The following is a 22,157-nucleotide window of genomic DNA, read 5'->3' as shown; positions in this document are numbered from 1 at the left end:
ACTTGCTCCAAAATCATCTTATCCATTTTTAGCGCATCTCTGTGGCAAAGGCCTACTTACAGTGCCATACACTGGTCTGGCATGTAGATTACATTGTTTTGTGTTTTGAGGTTTCAGCGTTTTCATGTGTACACAGATATTTCTTGAGACGACGCCGTGTTTACGTAATTGTTTAAAACGGCGGGGAAAACCGATCGGATAGGGATAGCTCTGGCTTTGAGTGGATGTGGCAAAGATCATTGTGATGAATCCTCATTTAGCAGTGACACCTGGTCAGATAAACCCCGTTATTATTGTGACATGCACATAAACACACTAGCACTCATCTGATTTACTTAAAACAATAAACAACACTGACAGATGCCACATAGCCCACTATTTTGAGAATCTATTAGACAGCTGTTGACCTCTGTCTCTCTTTAAAAGGCAATTTGGGTGTTGAAGAGCTATGGCCTGTGCTTGACCCTTTGCGCATGAGCTGAATGTTTATCATGCCGGCATCTATGTTTGTGCTGAACAACATTTAAAAAACACTTTTTTAAAGTATTTATTTACATAAACTCTTCCATCATGAGCGGCATTATAGTCTTTGTAAGGTACGTCATTATTGTGCAGCAACTAATTCTGTGAAAAGAAAAAGTAGTGGAATCTAGGTTTTTATAGTTATAAATCTATAATTTAGTTATTATGAGAGTTTGCCAGGTTCAGCAGCGTTGTTTTTATTAAACTGATTTTTTTACAACATTTGTGTTAATTGTTATCCAAAGTTACAGCTATATTCATTTGTTTAATTGTATCCATGGAGTCTTTTTGATTTTGTGGTTTTCTTGTGGTACTTGGCTGTGGGTACTTTGTCTCCAAAGAGAAAGTGTGTTGAAATGTAATGTTTTCGAACAAATATAAATATACAGTAAATAAATCTATAGACCAAATAAAACAAATGATATATTGTCAAAACAAAAACGACAAATCTGCCGGCTGCAGATGTCCTCAGTTAATTATTTTGCTTTGCTGCAGCTGGCCTATAGCAACACATGATGTCATCTGTCCTCCCTCACGCTCACACGTGAACGAGATCCACTTCAGAGAGCTGGCCCGGCCTCTGTCTGTCTGTTCCTGTCTCTTGTTTTCCTTTCTGGCTGTTAAGCGGGTTTAATTGCACGTCTCTGGCCAGCCGGCCTTTTAACTATTTCATCCTTCCTTCTATTCCCTGTCCTTGCTTTCTTCCTCCATTTCCCCTGTTTTCGAGGGGTTGCCCACTGGAGACAGTCCAGTGACCTGTGCTCTCTCGCCTACGCGGTTTCTCTCTCATTCTCTCTATTCAGGTGGAAGAGAGAGAATGAGATAATAGCCGGCAGGGCTGTGTTCTGGGATCAGTGAGCTCTCTAGTGGTCATGGCGCTCATTACACCGAACCGGGCGTGGAATTTGTGCTGCGCACAAGCTCTACTCAGCATCCAGCACACTCTGGACATTATGCTGAGTGGGATTATCATTACAATCACATTCTGCACTCTCAGAGCCCTGCAGACGGGATTGGGCGTGCCGTAGACCACTGACGTGTTCTTTCGAAAGGGGGCGGGTGTGATGGCCGCAGCTGACATCATGCTACATTTGCTTACTCTACCTGCAGAGAGCATCCATCATGCCTGCCTCTGGGGCTGGAGTCTGTCTCTTTCTTTTATATTCTCCCCCTCTCCCTCCTGCTGCTTTTTTTTTTCCACCGTCGACAAGGGGAAGCGATTGATGAAGGAGGTCACATTTCAGTCCCCCTTATCTTTTAATAGCTTCTCTTTGTTGTTCCGCTGCACCTGATAGGAATACAATACAGCCGATGTCTTATTTCAAAGACACTCAGCAATCTCCTGTTCTGTCCGACAGCGAACCTCTGGCCCAGAGATCACCGCAGTCCCCACAACACTGCCTCTCATCAACTTAGAGCGTTCAGAGATTTTAAAGTGAGAGAGATGGGGAGGGTTGGAAGAGGGTGTGGCACAACATCTAAAAACCTTTTCACAGAGAATGAATTTATCACAACAGGCCTCAAACCGAGCAATAGGCTTTTTTGCCGTGCGTCACGTGACCAAACCGGAAAACGGGTCTCATCGCATCCGCTTGTTAGAGAAAGTCTTAACGGCCGTAAGAACTGACAACGATATCTATGGATATTTAAAGGGTTAGTTCACCCAAAAATGAAAATTAAGTCATTAATTACTCACCCCCATGCTGTACCAACCCCGTAAGACCGTCTTCGGAACACAAATGAAGATATTTTTGATTAAATTTGAGAGCTGTATAACTACCACATTGGCTCCTAAGGGACTGCCTCTTGACGGCCCAGAAAGTCAATGAAGAAAGTGTTTAAATATCCCAAGTGACTACCGTGGCTCAACTATATGTTTATCAAGCGACGCGAATACTTTTTGTGCGAAAAAACAAACAAAAATAACGAGTTTATTCGACTATTTCTTTTCTTCCTTGTAGGCCAGAAACGAGACTTCCTTAGATTTCCACGACGCATGCGCGAGAATTGCGATCTGCTTACACCAGCTTACACCACTTCAGATCGCAATTCTCGCGCATGCGTCGTGGAAATCTAAGGAAGTCTCGTTCTGGCCTACAAGGAAGAAAAGAAATAGTCGAATAAACTCGTTATTTTTGTTTGTTTTTTCGCACAAAAAGTATTCGCGTCGCTTGATAAACATATAGTTGAGCCACGGTAGTCACTTGGGATATTTAAACACTTTCTTCATTGACTTTCTGGGCCGTCAAGAGGCAGTCCCTTAGGAGCCAATGTGGTAGTTATACAGCTCTCAAATTTAATCAAAAATATCTTTATTTGTGTTCCGAAGATGAACGAAGGTCTTACGGGGTTGGTACAGCATGGGGGTGAGTAATTAATGACTTAATTTTCATTTTTGGGTGAACTAACCCTTTAAGGTAATCAGCTAACCTAACTAGTTCACTTTGTTATTGGCGTTTTATTCCATTTAAATATCTAAACGTTACTGTGAAGAATAAAAAAATATAAAACGTTTAAATATTAATCTGCACATGTGAGGGATATTGTTTATGCTAATCTTTGCTCGCTCCTTTTAAGTTATCTTGAGTAAAACCGCAAAAAATTTCATGAAGCACATACAAAAGACCTGAACCGGAAGAAATGCGACCTGTTTTACAGAGAATGCGGAAGTAAGTTGTGCATAAAGCCTATTAAACAAACCCCTTCAGAGCAGGTGTTAAAATTCATATTGTGACTGACAAAAGCTAATTTTTTTCTTTGTGTAGGTCTTCATTTCTTTTGTTTGGTAAATAACTGACCGGTAAGACGCAATACAAAATTAGTCCTCGCCAAATGGCATATAAATGCATATGAAAACGTTATTAAATATCTGTAACTTTATTAGGGAGTGAAACATCTGCAGTACATTCTTTAAGAAAAGATGAGAAAATTTATAACAAATCATCACATTTTCTTAGCTTCTAACTTTTTCTTCAGTTGATAGGTTGGATTTATATGGAAGCTTGTTTATATCAGAATTGCGTGATATAAAGTCAGAATTGTGAGAAATAAACTTGTTATTCTGCATTGTTTATATCTCTCAAATCCAATTTTATAACGCGCAATTGCTACCTTTATATCACACAATTCTGAGAAATAAAGTCAGTGGCAGGACCTGCAACATTCATGTGCTATGCTATTGCATTGTTTTGATTAAAGGCTTGTTGAGAACTCTAAGCCTAATGGCAGGACTCATCCTTCTTGTCCAATGAGATTCCTCTAATGCATTTATTTTAGCCTACTAAAATCCTCCGGCTGCATCTTCTTTTCTTGCTTCTGTGAGAACGCACACATAGGAAACGAAACCCTTTCTGTCTTGCCAGAAAAAATAGAGCCAAAGAAAACAATGTGAATAGAGAAGTCGAGGCTGACTATGTTTGTTGCCTGGCATAGTCTAATTCCCATGGTGGCTGTTAAACAATGAGAGGCCGGGCGTAACCCAAGCTGCATCTGCTCTGCTGTGAAGTTTATTGGGGGCCTCAGATCAGCTGGAAGCACAAATCCTTTTATTTGGGCATTAAAGCCAAATTTGAAGAACTTTAGTGTAGTGTGTGCCTGTATAAAGCCAACTATGAATTGGTGTTTGAATGAGGTTTTATGATTAAAGTTTTTTTTTTTTGCATCTGTCGGAACTGAATAAGAACATTCCTCTTTTTACTCCATCCAACTAGTACATTTCCCCCCTGCTGTTTTCTCTGTTTTGGGTTTTTTGGAGCTCTGTTGTGGAGACATGCACTGTTGAGTGTCTTAGTATGCAAATAGATGTTAGGAGCTTATTCTTTGCGGTCAAGTTTGAGAATCTCAGTTCCTTAAATTTGCATTGAACCACTTTTTTACATATCATGACGATGACAATTTTCTTCTTCTGTTCACTTAAGGTCTCAAAAGTAAACGGAGTCACACGGGCATCATCAGCCGGCACGCACACAGCCGGTGCCAAAAAGCAGAAAGACTTCCGTCTGCCGTCCAAAACTGTGAAGTACACAGCCACCGTGACCAAGGGCCACGTCACCTACACCAAAGCAAAACGAGAACTGGTAAAGAAAGCCAAATTCAACCACAGCAAACACGCTGTTTCGGCTGGCCTCCGTGCTTACAGCAACAACCACCAACATCATTCTCATCATCCAACCAGCAACGGCCATGGCCGGCCTCAGCTCTCTCACTCAGGAAAAGCCAAAAGTATCAATGCAAAAACCCGCAAACAGGTGCTATTATCGAACGGGGTGCATAACGGTGGCCGGCTTAACGGCAGGCTTAATGGACGCCACAGTGCCAGGGAAGAGGAGGAAGATGGCCGACAACTGCGGCAGGGACTGCGGAACTCGAAACGCAGGAGTGACGCCATTACGGTCCTTGGAGCTGGAACTGAGAGCGACGAGGCTAAAACTAAGCTGCCTGTGAATGAGGTTAAGAAAGCTAAGCTGCAGACTAGCCCACTGGAAACTCGCAGCAAGAAGGCCCTGAATCAGTTCAAGCTCCCCAACACTGTCACTATTGCACATAGTATCACTGAAATGGCTGCCTCCCCTACTCAGAAAACGGGTTCTGCCCCTCCTCAATCTCCCCCTGCTGCTCCTGCTTCCCCAGGCATGCCCCAGAACCCTGCGACCCCTGAGCCGGCACGCCAGCGGCCCAAGCGTGCCTCTGCTGGCAAACTGATGTTCATCAGACAAGCACAGCAGAGGGCCCAAACTAACCCCGCCCTCAATCGGACCACATCCACTACCTCAGCCAGCAAGTCCTTCAAACCAGCAGAGCCCACGCACGCACCTCCGACACGGCCGGACAGGGAGCGCGAAAGGAACAAGGCAGGTTGGGCGACCCTGGGGGAGGAGGTGCCCATTTTTAAGCCCAGCTCCAGAGAGTTCCAGGACCCTTTGATTTATCTCGACTCGGTACGGGAACGGGCCGAGTCGTGTGGACTGTGCAGAGTGCTGCCGCCTCCTGACTGGAGGCCGGAGTGCAAACTCAACGACGAGATGCGTTTTGTGACGCAGGTTCAGCGCATCCACAAGCTGGGTCGGCGCTGGGGCCCCAATGTTCAGAAACTGGCCTGCATTAAGAAGCACCTCAAATCTCAGGGCATCTCAATGGACGAGCCGCCTCTTATAGGTGAGTCCCTTTCTTCTGGATCTTTTGAACACTGCTTCGTTGTCGGTATAAGCCAGAGTTCCTCAAATCCGGCCATGGATGGCCGCAGATTTTAGTTCCATGCCTAAGCGAACACACCTGAACAATTTAATCAGGGTAGCTTGAAAAGGTAATTATTTCGATAGTCCCTTTTAGGCATTCTACTAACAATAAGTAACTTTTCAACTACATGTCAACTAGCTGTCATTTGAGTATAAGTAGACTATCAACTTAAAGGATAATTCCGGTATTTAACACCTTGAGTCTATTTTGTAGTTTGTTTTGAATGAAACAAACGCGTATAAACTTCCGCTCGATATTTGAGTCTGAAGCGTTAGCACACTCCCGACCACTTGATGGCGACAACCAGGACGCTGTACGGAACACGGTGTCTAGCGCACCGTAAAAAAAGTCCCTGCTCACGCTAGCCTTCTGAGCGAAAAGACTACAACCAAATGTAAACAGACCCCTTTCCTTTTCCGGTAGCTAGCGCAGTAATATCAACGAGCACTGAGTCCTCCAGCAGACATCAATGCGATTTTAAAAAATGACAAATAAAACACGACAGAAACGGTATTTCACTACGCTACTTGTTTCAGAACATCAACGAACACCACCAACCACTCGGTGAGTTGCACAGTTTTGAAAATGAACGTTAAGGGTTGTTTTATGGACATGTTTGTGCATGCCCATAGACACCCAGTCTAACGCTGTCACAGGCGATTCTAAAAAAGTCGAGACAGGACCCAATGTCAAAATTTCTACGTCCACCACTCTATTTCATTCAAAACAAACAACAAAATCGACTCAAGGTGTTAAATACCGGAATTATCCTTTAATATCTGCTAACACTTTATTTTGTTGGTCCCCCAACAGACATTCAACTGACTAGAAGTAGCTTGGCGACTACAAGTAAACTTATTCTCCTAACCCAAAGCCTAACACCTAACCATAACCTAACAGTCTACTACAATTAACTAATACTCTATTGAGAGTTACTTGACATGTAGTTGAAAAGTTACTTATAATTAGTAGAACGTCTAAAGCGTCTAAATCGAAATAAAGTGTAACCTTTGAAAATTGCTCATTTCTCCAGAACTTTTCCAGCACCGTGACAAGGTTTTAAAACAGCTTTGAGCCATTGCTTTGCTTCAGAATTCTGTTTGAGGATCCAGTCTGAATACAATGTTTAGCGAGCTTGCTAGAATGCTGCAATAATTCCTTTGAGTGTTTTAAACGTAGTTGTTGACCTCTTTTGGTGCTCACTTTCTGTCGGTTTCTTAGCTCACTTTCTCCAGTCATTATGTTTCAAAAGACAAATAAAGATAGGTCACCATTTTTCCTTCAACATATTTAGAGAATTAATGAGCTGTGAAATTAAATGAATTCTGGCACTGTCGATACTCATTCGGCAGCAAATGATTCAGTGGGTCAGGTGCAGAGTTATGTTTGGAAACGATACATTAACTGTTAATATACACTTCGAACTAAAAATGCTGGGTTGTTTTAACCCAATTTTGGGTCAAATATGGACAAACTCAAATGTAATTTAAAAATGTAACCCAATGGCTGGTTTTGACCCAAAATTGCGTTCAACATTAACAATAATTTCTCTCTGTCGCTCCTTTAGGCGGCTGTGAAGTAGACCTGGCTCGTTTTTCTGAGCTTGTTTGCGACATGGGTGGAATGCAGCAGGTTATGGACCTGAAAAAATGGAGCCGGTTGGCGGACCTGCTTCGCATTCCCAAATCAGCACAGGATCGTCTGGCCAAGCTCCAGGAGGCTTACCTCCAGTACCTGCTCTCTTACGACCTGCTCTCTCCCGATGAGCACCGTCAACTGGAGCAAGAGGTTCTGGGAGAAAAGGAGCTTCTGGAACGCAAGCGGGGACCCCTGGAGGGCCACTCGGACAGCGGCCAGCGGTCTCTGGTTGTTCCCCGTTTCGAACCCAAGAATGGACTCACCGGCCTTAACCACCGCAACGGTTTCCACAATCACAACAAAGAGCCAGACGCCCAGCGGCAGGCCGGCCGACGCAGACTGTTTGCTCAGGAAAAGAAAGGGGGAAAAGTGGACAGTGAGGAGGCAAAAGTGGAAGAAGAGGAAGGTGTTCTCAGTGACCAGCACAAATGTATATACAAGGTAATAGAGGCACATATAGCGAGAATAGCTCATCTGCAAGCTAACGTTATTGTTTCCTTTCTGAAACGGCAGTAATATGTGTCAAACTTGTTTTATTCACTTTATTCAGTCAGACTAGCAGATGTGCCATTTCCTCAGGTAATGAAGTGTTTAGAGAGAGCGCTACCGAGCTGCCAGAGAATGTGCCAGAATATCAAGCCTGATGACTATGTTTGTCTGTAAACTGAACACAGTGCCACACCGCTGGGAATAAAGGAGCAAAGCTTAATATGCGATGTGTTTTGGGTTTTGATGCTGCCGATGTTGTGATGGATGTGTCTCTGCATCAAAGATCTAAGCTTTATTTCAGAGCCATGTATTATTTTTTTGACTTGCTAAGCCACCAGTATGAGCATCTGTTTTGTTCCTCAGACAGATTTACAGGTACAAAACACTGTGGATATTTTTCAAACTTTAGTGAGCTGCCTGCCTAGGCAATATTTTAGATGTGCACCCGAATTGAAGTTAAATTATGGTGCTTAGAGATCTCATTCTGGCCAAAATGAGTCCCAGCAGTGTAGGCTATGCACGTTTTTTTTCGTTTTTTTTTTATTATTTTTTTTTTACAAGAATTATCTGCCAAGACTTTTCCTCGGTACAAAAACATGTCAATAGAAAATCGTTCAGTCTAATTTAAAACACAATTTCACCCAGCAACTGTGCATGCTATGCATTTGTTTTTATTAGAGAGTATCAAGTTAGCTTAGCAACATGCTAGCATCTGACTGCATTGAGATAGACCACGGGCACTTCTCAAGCGCTCTTCAACACTGTAGATATTTTTCAAACTTTAGTGAGCTGCCTGCCTAGGCAATATTTTAGATGTGCTCCTGAATTGAAGCTAAATTATGGTGCTTAGAGATCCCAGGAGTGTTGGCTGTGCTCGATTTTTTTCGTTTTTTTTTTTTTTTTTTTTTTTACAATTATCTGCCAAGACTTTTCCTCAGTACAAAAACATGTCAAAAGAAAATCGTTCCATCGAATTTAAAACACAATTTCACCCAGCAACTGTGTATGCTATGCATTTGTTTTTATTAGAGTATCAAGTTAGCTTAGCAACATGCTAGCATCTGACTGCATTAAGATAGACATGTGAAAGGCGCTTCTCATGCGCTCTTCAACCACAGCAAAAAAACAAACAAAAAAAAACTAGATTTCTCAGTTGCTGCCTAGTCTAGTATGCTGCGTTTAAAGTCAGTCACTCATGAGGTTTCGTTTCATTTTGGTTTGCATGCTGCTCTAGAAGGCTTGCTAATGTAGAAAGTGATTATGGGGCAGAACTAGTGTGGTTCCTGGACTGGTGGTTAAAAAAGAGAGAACTATAACTGTGGGTGGGTGGGTATCGGTGAGAGTGTCTGTTTTGTGAGAGGGCTTGTTCCCAGGCCCTCAGCTCCTGGTGAACGTGAGGCTGAGTTCTTAGCCATAGTCGATGTAAGGTGACTCCGTCTGCCTCTCTAGCCCTATAAAAATACCCCGCTGACTCTGTCTGTCTGTCTGTGTGTTGTTGTCTGAGGTAACACTCTCTACTGGGTGATACTGAGAGAGTGGGTCTTTTTACAGAAAGGTGCCTGAATATAGGTCAGAGCTCAGCTTCACACACACACATAGCACTTTGTTCATCTCCAGTGCGGTACCTGGCAATTGTCTTTTGTCTATAGTTATCTGTGTTGTCATGCGGTCGGAGAGTGAGGTTTTTTTTCTTTTCTCACTTGTGTGTGTAGTGCTTGAGGAAATAGACAACGTGTATAAAAATGAATGAGTAAACTGCAACTCTTACTTTGATATCTATGTTTAGGAATGTGGGGGGAATAGATATGGATAAGGAAATGCCTTTAAAGTAAAGTATGTCAAAAAGCACATAATGTGCGTTTAACTGGACTGACATAAAGAACAGGCAATTGAATCGTAAACTTGTTTTTACCAATTTGACAGACAGAGCTTGTCACAGATTATTTTTTGCAACTGTGTACTGTTATTTATTTATTTTATTTTTTTGTTACAGGGGAGATCGGTATCTTTGACCACCTTTTACAGAATAGCAAGAAATACTATGATGATGTGCTTCAACAAAGAGCCTGGGGCTGCTGAAGTTGAGGTACACACATACTTCCTGTATTTTAACCATTCACCAGATAAATGTGTACAGGTTTAGTATGTTACTTTTATTACCAGTGTAAAATGTTGATTCTGATCCCCATAGGTGACAAATATCCATGCTAAAAAAAAATATATATATATATTAAAGAGACCGCGGGGTGTGTGGGAGGGATTTGTAGATAGGTTGTTGTTTGTTCAGTTTCTTTTTGGTGTGTTTATTGTCAAAATTTAAAACCTAATAAATATATATATATATATATATATATATATATTTCGGGGGGGGGGGGGGGGGGATATGTAATAATTTGATTTAATAATAAGTAAAAAATAAGTTTGTTTACATAATATATGTGGGTTCACTGTGTATAATTATTTATATATACACACACATACCTGTATATATTAAGAAATATTTTCATTTATATACTGTATATAGATTTATATATATAAAAATATAAATATTTTATATATAAATAATATTTTTTTCTTAAATATACGTGCATGTGTGTGTATTTACATATATATATATATGAAGAGCTCTTTTCCAAAACGCTATAAATCCATTTCAATAGTTTTCAGGAAAACTACATTTTTTTACCTAGACCCACACATTTTGTGAATATTCAAATTATCCTGTTTAAATGTTTTATTGGTTCAGTCTGAACATTTTGAACAATAATTATTAAATCAAACAACAATATTGTTAATGATAATTTAAAAGTTAATTTTATTTTTTTCCAAAACGCTATAAATCCATCCATTTTTTGTATCATTATTAGTAAAGTCATTTTTAGTAAAGAGTCAAACCTCAAACAAATAGTACCAATTTCAACATATGCATGAAAAAAACAAATTATTAATACCAATTTCAACATATGCATGAAAAAAACGAATTATTAAAAATGATCAATATATGATAACGATATTCAAAAAAGGGATGGGCACCCCTCCAGCACATGCACACACACACAGGCTACATAACATGTGAGCAAAGCGGAGCAGCATGACGCTTAAATATAAGTTAAAAAAAAACAAAAAAACAAAATAAACATTTCACATTTGTTTTTAATAATATTACATTACTTATTTTTATTATTTCATCTATGTTGAGTAGGCTATGAAAAGGGAACCGCATGAGATGAGTAAGATAGGATCAAAATTCAAAAGCTGCCCAATATCGGAAAATATTTGGAGTGCGTCAGACATGATTTTGACCACTTATTAAGTTTTGTTTTGTAGAAAGCTTGTAAATTTCGTTTCATATAAATTGTATCTTCATTTTAATAAATGTTTCATCGACAAATTGACTGGATTAATACATTAGAAGTAAATATCAGACAATATAATCAGGACACAGAGGCGCGCAGGTGAACCGGAGCGCGTCTCATAATATGAACCGAAACACCGCGATGCTTGCCTCACACAGGCCTGAGAACTAGGCTACAGAAAGCTTTAAATATCTACTTTTAAACAAAACAATTAAAAACTAAAATAAATTGGCAACTCTCTGCGTATGTAGGCTAATTCGAAGTATGCGTTTCTCTATGCGCGTTCACTGCGAAGATGGCGAGTAAGCATCATCAACTTTATCTTTGTTGCTGACACTGACAGAAAACACTAGTTTATTAATAAACAATTCAAATGTTTCATGCATAATCATTACTTTTGCCGGTTCTTTGTGGCAAGCTTTATGCATACGTTGAGATGCGGAAAATGCAATTAAAAACGCTCATATGGTTTCTCTCCCATTTAATTAAATCAATATATGTGATTACTGATAATACAAATGGCTTAAACGATCTACTACTAGTCAACTAGAAAACTAGGACTCATTTTGAGGAATAAATGAACATAATAAACCTCTGTTCAGAGTGCCGCCGTGCTGGATTGCGTGGAGCGCTCATTGAATTTGAGGATTTATCGTGTTTAGGCTAAAAACAGGGCTGGCGCTTATCGCGGCTTGGAAAGAGACTGTATCTTGCAGTACATTTTAAACAAGGAAATATAGCGATTCGGCATGAAACGTTGATAGAGCAGTGAAAGGGTTCTGTCCACAGCAGAATGACACGACAAACTCATTTTTTTTAAAAATGTCGTTTAACGCGTTTTGGAAAAGAGCTCTTCATATATATATATATACAAAATAATTATACACAGTGCACCCACATATATTATGCAAACACAAACTTTTATTTTGGATGCGATTAATCGTTTGACAGCCCTAATAAAAATAATAATAATAATAATAATAGATGTTCTATTACTAATCTATCTTTAAATAGCATGCACTTCCCATGTTGGATATTTTATAAGCATGTCCCATGACAGCTGCATCCTTGTTTTCTGTCATATTTCCTTGTTACCTTCATCCTGCCATTTCTCTTTATCTCCATCTGTCCTGGTTTTCTTTATATAGCAAGATTACTGGCGGATAGTGGAGCAGAGGGACTGCCATGTAGCAGTGCATTATGGGAAAGTGGACACAAACACACATGGAAGCGGCTTCCCTGTGGGCAAGTCTGAACCCTTCTCCAAGTAAGCATTGCATTTATTTGAGATGAATTAGCAGGCATGATGGGAAGATGTATTACTGTTTATAAGAATGAGACTACCGTAATCTCTATTTCTCTCCGTCGCTGCAGGCATGGATGGAACCTCACTGTCCTTCCCAATAACTCTGGATCCATTCTGCGCCATCTTGGTGCTGTGCCTGGTGAGTTCACTATTGTCGTCTGTAGCAGGAAGTACACTTCTCCCCACATCATATAAAGTTCCTTTGTTGAATAAGTCATCACCCCCCTCTCTATCTCTCTTTCTCTTGTTCAGGGGTGACTATTCCCTGGCTGAACATCGGCATGGTCTTTTCTACCTCATGCTGGTCGCAAGACCAAAACCGCCTTCCATACATTGATTACTTACACACTGGTGCTGATTGCATTTGGTAAGGTTCAAATTAAATATATATATATATAAAATAAAAGAAGAAATTGTGGACACAATGTATATATGGGTCATGTTACTCTGGTTTTACACTATAAAATGTTTTATTATATAATTAATTGTTATTTTAACAATGCAAATATTTTTTTAATTTTTGTAATTAAAAAATCTGAAAATATTTCATAATATAACAGAACATCCTGTTGTATACAATTGTTTTGAGTGAATTTGAATTCTTTTGAAACATATATTTAGATGCATTAAATAGTGATTTAATATTTATCTACTATTATAGTATATATTCATAATAATTTATTTAGTTTATAGTTTGAGTTCACTTCTGTTTGTATATTTATTTGTATAGCTATTTACCTTTTTTCTAAATGTGTATTTTTTTTCTACATAGCTTTTGTTTAATATTGTTATGCAGATTTGATTTATTTTGTATTTCAGTTTAGTGATTTTAGTAATTTAACTTTTTTTTTACACTGATAATCAGTGTAAAAGTGTAATGTTCTTTCCTTACTCCGCTGTATTATAATGTTCCACCTCTAGAGGGTGCTGTACTCTGTTAAACACATCATTTATCACCGTGTGCATTCAACTCAAACTAGTGTCAGCTGTGGTTTTGCTTTTGTTTTTTACATCATGTATGACTCAATATGGCAACAAAGCTGGTTAAGGAGCCAGCAGACAGGGCTGTCGTGTTATGTCATCCAAACATTGACACTAACAGGAAATTTTGCCTGTCCCATTACAGGTATTCTATTCCTGCTGAGGAAAAGACAAAGCTTGATAAAGTGGTGCATACACTGCTACAGGCCAACGGCACGCCGGGACTGGAAATGCTGGAGAAGAATGTTATGGTAAGATATTGTGAAGAAAAATAACTTCCTTTTTGCTGAGTCTGCTGACATTGCGTATTGAATGTAATGCTCTCTTGCACAAAGAACTTAGGAGTGTGTATTTCTCCAGATTTCTCCGGAGGTGCTTTGTCGCGAGGGGATAAAGGTCCACCGTACGGTCCAGCAGAGCGGGCAGTTCGTGGTGATCTTCCCCGGTGCGTTCGTGTCCAGGGTGTGCTGTGGCTACAGTGTGTCAGAAACTGTGCACTTTGCCACACCACAGTGGATGAACCTGGGCTATGAGGCTGCTAAGGTGAGGCATTTTCACATTTTCCACATCCACCTGCAGGACAACATATAGACGTATACGAGATGTTAAGAGCACTTCTCTCGCAGGACCTGAAATGCAGGCACATAGCAAAACCCTTCTCCATGGAGAAGCTCCTCTACCAGATCGCCACAGCCGAGGCCAAACGAGAAAACAGACTTGTGCTTGGTACAATCTCTTCTCTTTTAAAAGATCTCAGGTGAGCACTGCACATCCCATCCTGATGTGGAAACGGCCAAGTCATGATTTTTCCGAAATTACCTCTATATAAATATATTATATAAATATAGGATGTTTTTATTTTCTGTGGAAAAACTGTGTTCCTGTTTAAACCTTGAAAAAGGTCTGCTAAATTACAATGCACAGTCACTCCAATGGGGGAGCAGCCACTCCAACTCCAATTGGAGGGACTGTTATCAGTAAACGCTGTTTCTGAACTCCCAGAAATGCTCAATTGTAGTCTTGAGTTTTCTTCCGGAAATGTACACATCACAATATTCCTCATTTTAAATAATTCCCACCTAAAACATGCACAAAAAACGGACGAGTCCTGGTTGAGTTGCATAAGTGGTTTGTTGAAACTTGCGGTTATGGTAAGGGGTGTGACATTTCCAGAGATGTATAGTAACAAAGTAGAACTACTTAAAGGTGTAGTTCACTTTTAAAAAAAAACTTTTGCTGATAATTTACTCACAAGACGGTCCAAAAGACAGTTTCAGTGCAAACTGTTCAAAGGGCTTTAAACGATTCCAGACGATGAATAAGGGTCTTATCAAGCGAAACGATCGCTCATTTAAAAAAAAACAACAACAATGTTTAAGTTTTATAAGCTCAAATGGTCGCCTTGCTCTGTTCTGTGTGACTCCTGTTCGAACTCGTTCATCAAAATGAACAAATCTTTTCCCACGTCAACTCGTTCATTTCGTTCTTTGAATGAACCAAATGACTTGAAAAAAGATTTGTTCATTTTGATAAATGAGTTCGAAAAGGAGAGTCATGAACGTGCATCACAGAATAGAGCAAGGCGAGCATTTGAGCTTATAAAACTTCAACTTTTTTATTTATTTTTTAAATGAGCGATCGTTTCGCTTGATAAGACCCTTATTCATCGTCTGAAATCGTTTAAAGCCCTTTGAACAGTTTGCAGTTTGCACTAAAACTGTCTTTTGGACCTTGAACCGTTTGGTTCCCATTGAAGTCCATTATATGGAGAAAAATTCTGGAACGTTTTCATCAAAAACCTTAATTTCTTTTCGACTGAAGAAAGAAAGACGTGGACATCTTGGGTGACATGGGGGTGAGTAAATTATCAGCAAAAGTTTTTTTGAAAAGTGAACTACTCCTTTAAGTAATGTTCTCAAGTACTAAAATGCTGTATCTGTACTCTACTAGAGTATTGTTTTTTCTCATACTTCTACTTTTACTTCAGTAGATATTTTCAATTAATTTAATAATTTTACTTCAATGTTTTTTTAATGTTCTGCTAGTTACTCGTTACAATTGTAAAAGTTTTACGAATCATTTGTTGCAAGTTGGCTTTCATGCTGCCTAAATCACACACCAGTTTTATAGGGTAATGGTATTGATTGACACACACATTGACAACTAATGCAGGGGTTTTCCTGCAATGACATTTTTTTTTGGCGGCCGCCAAAGCAAATTTGTATCCCGCCAAAGCGCCTTATTTGATTGCTAGTTCATACTTTTGACTGCTTTCTTTAATAATTACATGACACAATACTTGTAATTTTACTTTTAGCACTTAAATGGTGAATTTTAAAATAAACTACTTGCAATACTTAAGTACAAAAAATGTTTAATACTTTAGTACTTCTACTTAAGTGTGGTGCTTAAAGAGCACTTCAACTTCTACTCAAGTCACTTTTTTGATAGAGCACTTGTACTTTTACTCAAGTCCGGATTTCTAGTACTTTATACATCTCTGGACATTTCTGAAACATGCTTGAAACGGCATGTTTATACTGAATACCAATCACAAACTGGTCCAGCCGACCAATAAGAGCACATTGCACTGTTCAAAAGGAGGGGATTCATAGAGACAGAAACTAAACCGAGAGATACAGACAGACTGGGAAGAGAGGTGGTGCAATGTAAAACATACTGTGTGTGTGTGTATATATATATATATATATATATATTTATATATATATATATACACACACACATTAATGCATGCGATACATTTTCGTCCAGTTTAACTCGTTAGAATATCTAATGCAATTACCGCAGCATCCATATTTTCTGTCATCCTTTGGCTAGCATTACATGATGCAAATGTTTTAAACAATTCAAACACAATACAAAAGAGAACGCGCTGTATGCAACAAACACACGACACACAGAAAGTATAGCACCAGTGTTGCGCAGACAGCGCACCAGAATCGAGTTCGCTTTCACACTTGAATGAAAAATAACACAAAAAAAATCTGTTTTATCGACTCTCCTCATAAGAGCAGTGTTAAATGAGCGTAACGAGTTCCACGTGAGATCTGCGTCTCTGTCAGCAACGGCAGGTCTTAAAGTGACAGCAGCCACTAATTCTGTCAGTAAATTATTCTCTGCTTACGCGCCGCTATTGTCTAGCTTTATTTATGATGTGTTTGTTCATGTTTGATAACTTTATTCAATTTCTTATGTCCTACTTGTTAGACCGGTAGAAAGGGCACAGGTAAATATGACATTTATTATGGGTTTATGTGAAGATTGTTCACTGAAATTAAAAGAACTTAGGCTTTGTCATATATTTTTGAAGCCTAATGTAAAAAAAAAAAAGATATCTTTCCATCACACTGTAATGTTGAATGGCTGTTATTGATGTTTAAGATGTTTCACGACATTTTCACGAGACATCAGTAGCTGTATTAGGGACTTCATTCATAAAAATATGCCATTACGCCTTTATATCATTCAAGCATGAAAACCTATTCTAGTTGACTTTGTAAAAGGGCATAATACGGCCTTGTTAAACATTATAACCAATGAAAGATGAAGAGAGTGTGCTGGTGTCCCACAGGAACATAGAGATGAAGCAAAGGCAGGAGCTGTATGAAGCAGGGCTGCTTTCCTCCGCACGCTACTGCACTCACGACAACAACCAATCGCCCGCTGACACCAGGAAGAAACCACGCAAGTGGCTGGCGCTGGAGTCGTCCGAGAGACGCTGCCAAACGTGCCAGCACCTCTGCTACTTATCTATGGTGAGATTCGGTTAAGCTCAGTGTAGTTTATGCTATACCAACAAACTAAGGCTCTGACTCCTGAATTTGAATGTTTGTTTTGTGTTTTAGAAGTTGAAACCATCACAAACTCCCAGATTAGTCCATATAATCAAGCCCAAAAACTTCCATCATAGTGTACTGTATCATCTTGGCACATTTGACAGCCCAATTGATCTGGGATGCATTAATTAATTTCTCATACGCTATTTACACTGTAAAAAAATTGTTTTCACAACATTTTTTCTTTTGTCAAATCAACTTAAATAATTTATTATTTTAAGTTTATTATTATTATTTTATTATTTTAAGTTTTTTTATTATTATTATTTTATTATTATTATTTTGAGTTTCTAATGATTAAATCAATCTCCTTCATTGTATTAACTCACTTTTTCCAGTTCAATCAACTTAAAATTTTAAGGCAACTAGGTTACTTACTTTTTTAAGTTAAACCAGCAATATTTTTTTACAGTGTAGAATCAATTGTAATCTTATTGGGTCGTAGTGTAAAAACTATACTGTACTTTAGCAGTCAGTACAATCTATACTATGATAATATTAAGGTCCTGTCCCAAATGGATCCCTAAACACTCGAAGCCTTCCTATGACCTGCACTTTTGGAAAGACACCTAAATTGACAAATGGGATACCCAACGGTCTCATGGACTCTCAATGGACATCCGCAATCAGCAGCCTTTGCAAGTCCACAAAACCAAAACTGCGTATGAAGTCTGCCATTTGGGACAGGGCCCAATACTTTAGCGCTCTGTACGTCATGCCAGTCGTTCTCAACCAGAAATTTTCATTTTAAATGATTAAAAATAAGACGAAACAAACTTTAAAATTAGCTAAAACATCTCAAATGCAATGTAAAGAGTGTTCCCTCTACAACTATCATTTTGGTTCTCAAGATCTTGGAAAAACCTGTGAGGAATTTTTAAAAGGGAGATTTCTAAACCGTGTAAATGAATAAAACTGTCTAAAGGCATGGGCAATTTTATAATAATGAATATAGATTTGTTCAGTTAGATGGTTTGTTGAGTTCTGGCTATAGATTAGAATTTGCTCAAATTAAAATGAGCAGTTTTGTCATTAATAATTAATGTCATTTAAAGTTTTGTTCGATTATTTTTTCTTTGTATACTGTATAACGCTATTTTAATTGTCATAGTAGTATATTTGTCAATGTAGTTAGTTCAGTCATAACTGTAATTTACTTCCAATGCTGATCATTCACTTTCAGTTAAATTTACTGAGAGTTTAAGTTATGATCTTAATGTAGCGAATGGTTGTTAATTCTGCAGGTGGTGCAGGAGAATGAAAATGTTGTTTTCTGTCTGGAGTGTGCGCTGCGCTATGTGGAGAGAAACAAAAGCTGCCGCGGCCTCAAGATGATGTACCGCTACGATGAGGTAAGACACATGCACACCTGCAGGGGGCGCTGTTGTCATGCTTTTGCTTAGAGGACCCTCAAGTGTTCAACAACCCTTCTAACTCTACCCTTCATAAAACGTTGTGCTCTGGCAAACGCTAGCAACACACGCTTGGGGAAACATTACCACGAATCTGATGCAAGCTCATATATTTTCCACATGCAAATGAGCGTCAGTGGATTCAGTGTTCTGTTACAGTTTTCATTTAATCACTGTTGTTTTGTTTTCCTCCTCAAAATCATAATATGTTTAGATCTCTTAAAAATTAGTTTATTGCTCTCACCAGATTTGCTTTTCCTATTAATTTTAGCACATGTGTGCAAAAGAGTACAATATGTGCAAATGTCTACAATTTGCACACTATCTAAACGGTTTGCAGTTGTCATAGCTCTTCACAACTTCCAAAGTCCTTTATTGTAAGAGCGATCGCAAACTATAAACAAAAAATAGAAAAAACGTGCTCTCTTTCTCTTCATCCTTGTCCTGCTTATTGCATGAATAATGCAATACGATGACCTGCTTATTATTTTAGTGTCCTCCATGTTTACACCCATGACACCGTGTTGCGCCATCTTGTTATTGTTCTTTTGCACTTGTGTGTCAGTTCAGGACCTTGATCCATTCACGCTCGAATCTGAAGGGTTAGTTCACCCAAAAATGACCCCGTAAGACCTTCGTTCGTCTTCGGAAGTCAAATGAAGATATTTTTGATTCAATTTGAGAGGTGGATCACTGCTACATAGGCTCCTAAGGGATTCAAACTTGACAAAAAGTCATTGAAGAAAATGTTTAAATTAGGGCTGTTGAAACGAATTCCAAAATTCGAATATAATTCGAATATTTAAAAAAAACAACAATACTATTCGAATATTGCTTTTATATATATTTTTAAATAGGATTTTTAAAGGATTGAGCAGGTTTTTCACCATGGTCTCCCGTGTTTGTCCCTCAGGAGCAGATCAACAGTTTGGTGAATCAGGTGTGCGGTAAAGCCGTGGTGAGAAGCGTGGCAGACGGCTGTAACGGCTCCAGCCCCACCAAACTTCCAGGCAAGCGCGGCCCCCGCAAGAGAGCCACAGTGGAGCTGTCCCTGACCCACCTGTCCAAAAGTGCCGCCGCTGCCGTCTCGTGAGAAACGCCACCCGGTTGCCTACGTCAAACAATCCATTTTCCCTCTCCCGTTTGATTTCTGTCTCTCATCACCCTCATAGCAGGGCAGAGTTTCCTGTGTTGAAAGCAGGCTGCCTTTTTTTTTTGCACTAGCGCACTAGTTTTTATTCACCAGATGTTTGATAGCATTAAGAGACATGGTCCCAGGTGTGCATTTCACTGACAGGTGTGAGTATGATGTCATCTTTCCTGCCTGGACCCTCTTCCCCCTCGCCTCCGGCCCCATTGACTGCACACATGCTCCTCCTGAACTGTGAACCTTGGGACAAAATGGGTGCTTCTCTCCTCAGTTGTCCTGGCCCCTTTCCTTTGAATGTTGGTGCTTGATGGAGCTGCCCAAGAATGTTTTGTTCGCTTTTATGACATTTGATTTCAATTCATTTACTCCCCATGCAGCTCCTCTGCGGAAGACGCAGCTCTAAAGATGGTAAACACTTGAAATTTGTCTTGTTTTAATGTGTTTTTTTAAGAGGAAGTACTGTTATATTTTTATTTTATCTGCTTTTCATTTCACACTTTCCTCTGTGGATTCGGGGAACGGTGGTCTCCATGGCAGCGGGTCGGGCTGTACTTGAGGAAGTGGGTGTTTGGGAATGAACGAGTGGGTCCGGTCCCGGTAGTGAGAGGGGTTCCTCCCACGCTGACGAGCGATTACGAGCGATAACTGTGCCTGATGTTTAGCGGGGAGATCTTTCTTTATTTTTGGTGCTTTTTTTTTCTTTTCGTTTCCTTTTATTGTATATCAATACAAAAAGGTAATAAGAAAGAAGTGCTGTCCGCTAGCCTTCTTATCCCACAGGACGGAAGAGCCCAGCGGCTTTTTCCGCTTCTAGATGTGCAATCGTGTCAACATTCCATTCTTCCAGACTTTCATCTGTACCAGTTAACATTAATTATTATATTATATTATTGTAATTATTATATTTTGTGTTTTTGCCTTTTTATTTGATCTTTTGTTCTGATGTGCTATCTCAAATTAGAGCCACTATTCAGAGGGTGTAAAATGTGAAATGCAAGTCCAAGTTTTTTTAGTTTTTTGTTGTTATTATTATTGTTGTCTCTTCATTTTTTTGCGGAAGTATCATTGATTTAAAGAAACTTAAGAAAATCACCTTTTGTACATAATCCTGTAAATGTCTTTAATACTTGAGCCTTTGTTGGAGTGACGGAAGGAAAGGATAGATAGATGGATGATGTCAGATGAAGAAAAGCCTTACATTTCAGTTTCTTCAGCTGTGGGAGTTTGATGCATACAGGGTTGCTCTGGTAATGTGTATACATTTTAAGTGCTGCTTACATCACTGAGGACTAAGATAAGGAGTCGCGATTTCCCCCTAGTTTTCTTTTTTAGGTTTACTTTTTTAAAGAAAAGGGAAAATACTTTCACAAAAAAAAAAGAAAAAAGGTTTTTACATTTTCATTACTGAAAATTCAACATTGTAGTAGCTACTCATGTTGCACTGAGCTTGCCAGTGGTGACTGTCAAGAAAAGAAAAAGAAAAAAACTATAATTCAGTTTGTTGGTTGTTGTCCTTAACAGAAGACTGAACTGTTTTAGGAGTATTTAATGAAAACCAAGTCTGGTGTTTTCAACAAAAAAATGGCGGTTGTCAAGTTTTTATGGCCTTACAATGTATTTTACTCAGAATTTTTTGCTGTTTTTGGTTCCTTTTTCTACAATATGAGAGATTTGCTCACGGTCCGATGAGTTAATTTATTAGCACTGCGTCTCAGCTATTCCTCTCACGAGGAAAGATTTCATGTTGGTTATATTGCCAGTTTTATTTTGTTTTTATTTTGTTTTTTACTTTTTCAATTTGTACTTAAGGTTTAATAAAAACTCATGGACAATTCACTGTCAATGTCTCTTCATTGGAATGTTTTCTTTTTATACATTTCTAATAAAATGATTTTACTGATTAACCACATTTAAATATTCATTTTACAAATGACAATTATTAATAATAATGTTGTTATATATAAAAACAATTGGTAAAAATTATATACTTATTAAAAATATTAATTTTTTACTAGTATTTTACTTTTAGAAGTAGTTGTATTATTAAAAATAAAATTAATAAAAATAATTATTCTCTTTTAAAATATTAAATCATTTTAATCATAAAATAATACTCTTGTAGAGTGCAAGCTATATAATTAGATTATAGTGTGCATTTTTTATATTGCTGTGACTGACAACAATGGCACAGAGGGGGGCAAATGGTAGACC

The 22,157-nt window shown here is 38.8% G+C and overlaps 1 protein-coding gene across 1 annotated transcript in view; it reads left to right on the top strand.

Moving 5' to 3' along the window:
* Positions 1–21,782, top strand: part of jarid2b (jumonji and AT-rich interaction domain containing 2b) — a 130,510-nt gene extending 108,728 nt beyond the window's left edge. Inside the window, exons 7-18 of the mRNA XM_039680609.2 lie at positions 4,440–5,676; positions 7,325–7,836; positions 9,878–9,970; positions 12,389–12,507; positions 12,615–12,685; positions 12,799–12,913; positions 13,673–13,778; positions 13,888–14,070; positions 14,154–14,284; positions 17,120–17,303; positions 18,629–18,736; positions 19,710–21,782. Of these exons, the coding sequence (XP_039536543.2) occupies positions 4,440–5,676; positions 7,325–7,836; positions 9,878–9,970; positions 12,389–12,507; positions 12,615–12,685; positions 12,799–12,913; positions 13,673–13,778; positions 13,888–14,070; positions 14,154–14,284; positions 17,120–17,303; positions 18,629–18,736; positions 19,710–19,889 (3,039 nt within the window). The 3' untranslated portion in view covers positions 19,890–21,782. The remainder of the gene's footprint in view (positions 1–4,439; positions 5,677–7,324; positions 7,837–9,877; positions 9,971–12,388; positions 12,508–12,614; positions 12,686–12,798; positions 12,914–13,672; positions 13,779–13,887; positions 14,071–14,153; positions 14,285–17,119; positions 17,304–18,628; positions 18,737–19,709) is intronic.
* Positions 21,783–22,157: the final 375 nt, after the last annotated feature.

The sequence above is a fragment of the Pimephales promelas genome, chromosome 18 (genome assembly GCF_988280905.1).
Source record: "Pimephales promelas chromosome 18, fPimPro1.hap1.1, whole genome shotgun sequence".
In the NCBI taxonomy this organism is placed as follows: domain Eukaryota; kingdom Metazoa; phylum Chordata; class Actinopteri; order Cypriniformes; family Leuciscidae; genus Pimephales; species Pimephales promelas.
Note: the sequence above shows the minus strand (reverse complement) of the source record. Positions and strands in the feature narration are given on the sequence as shown.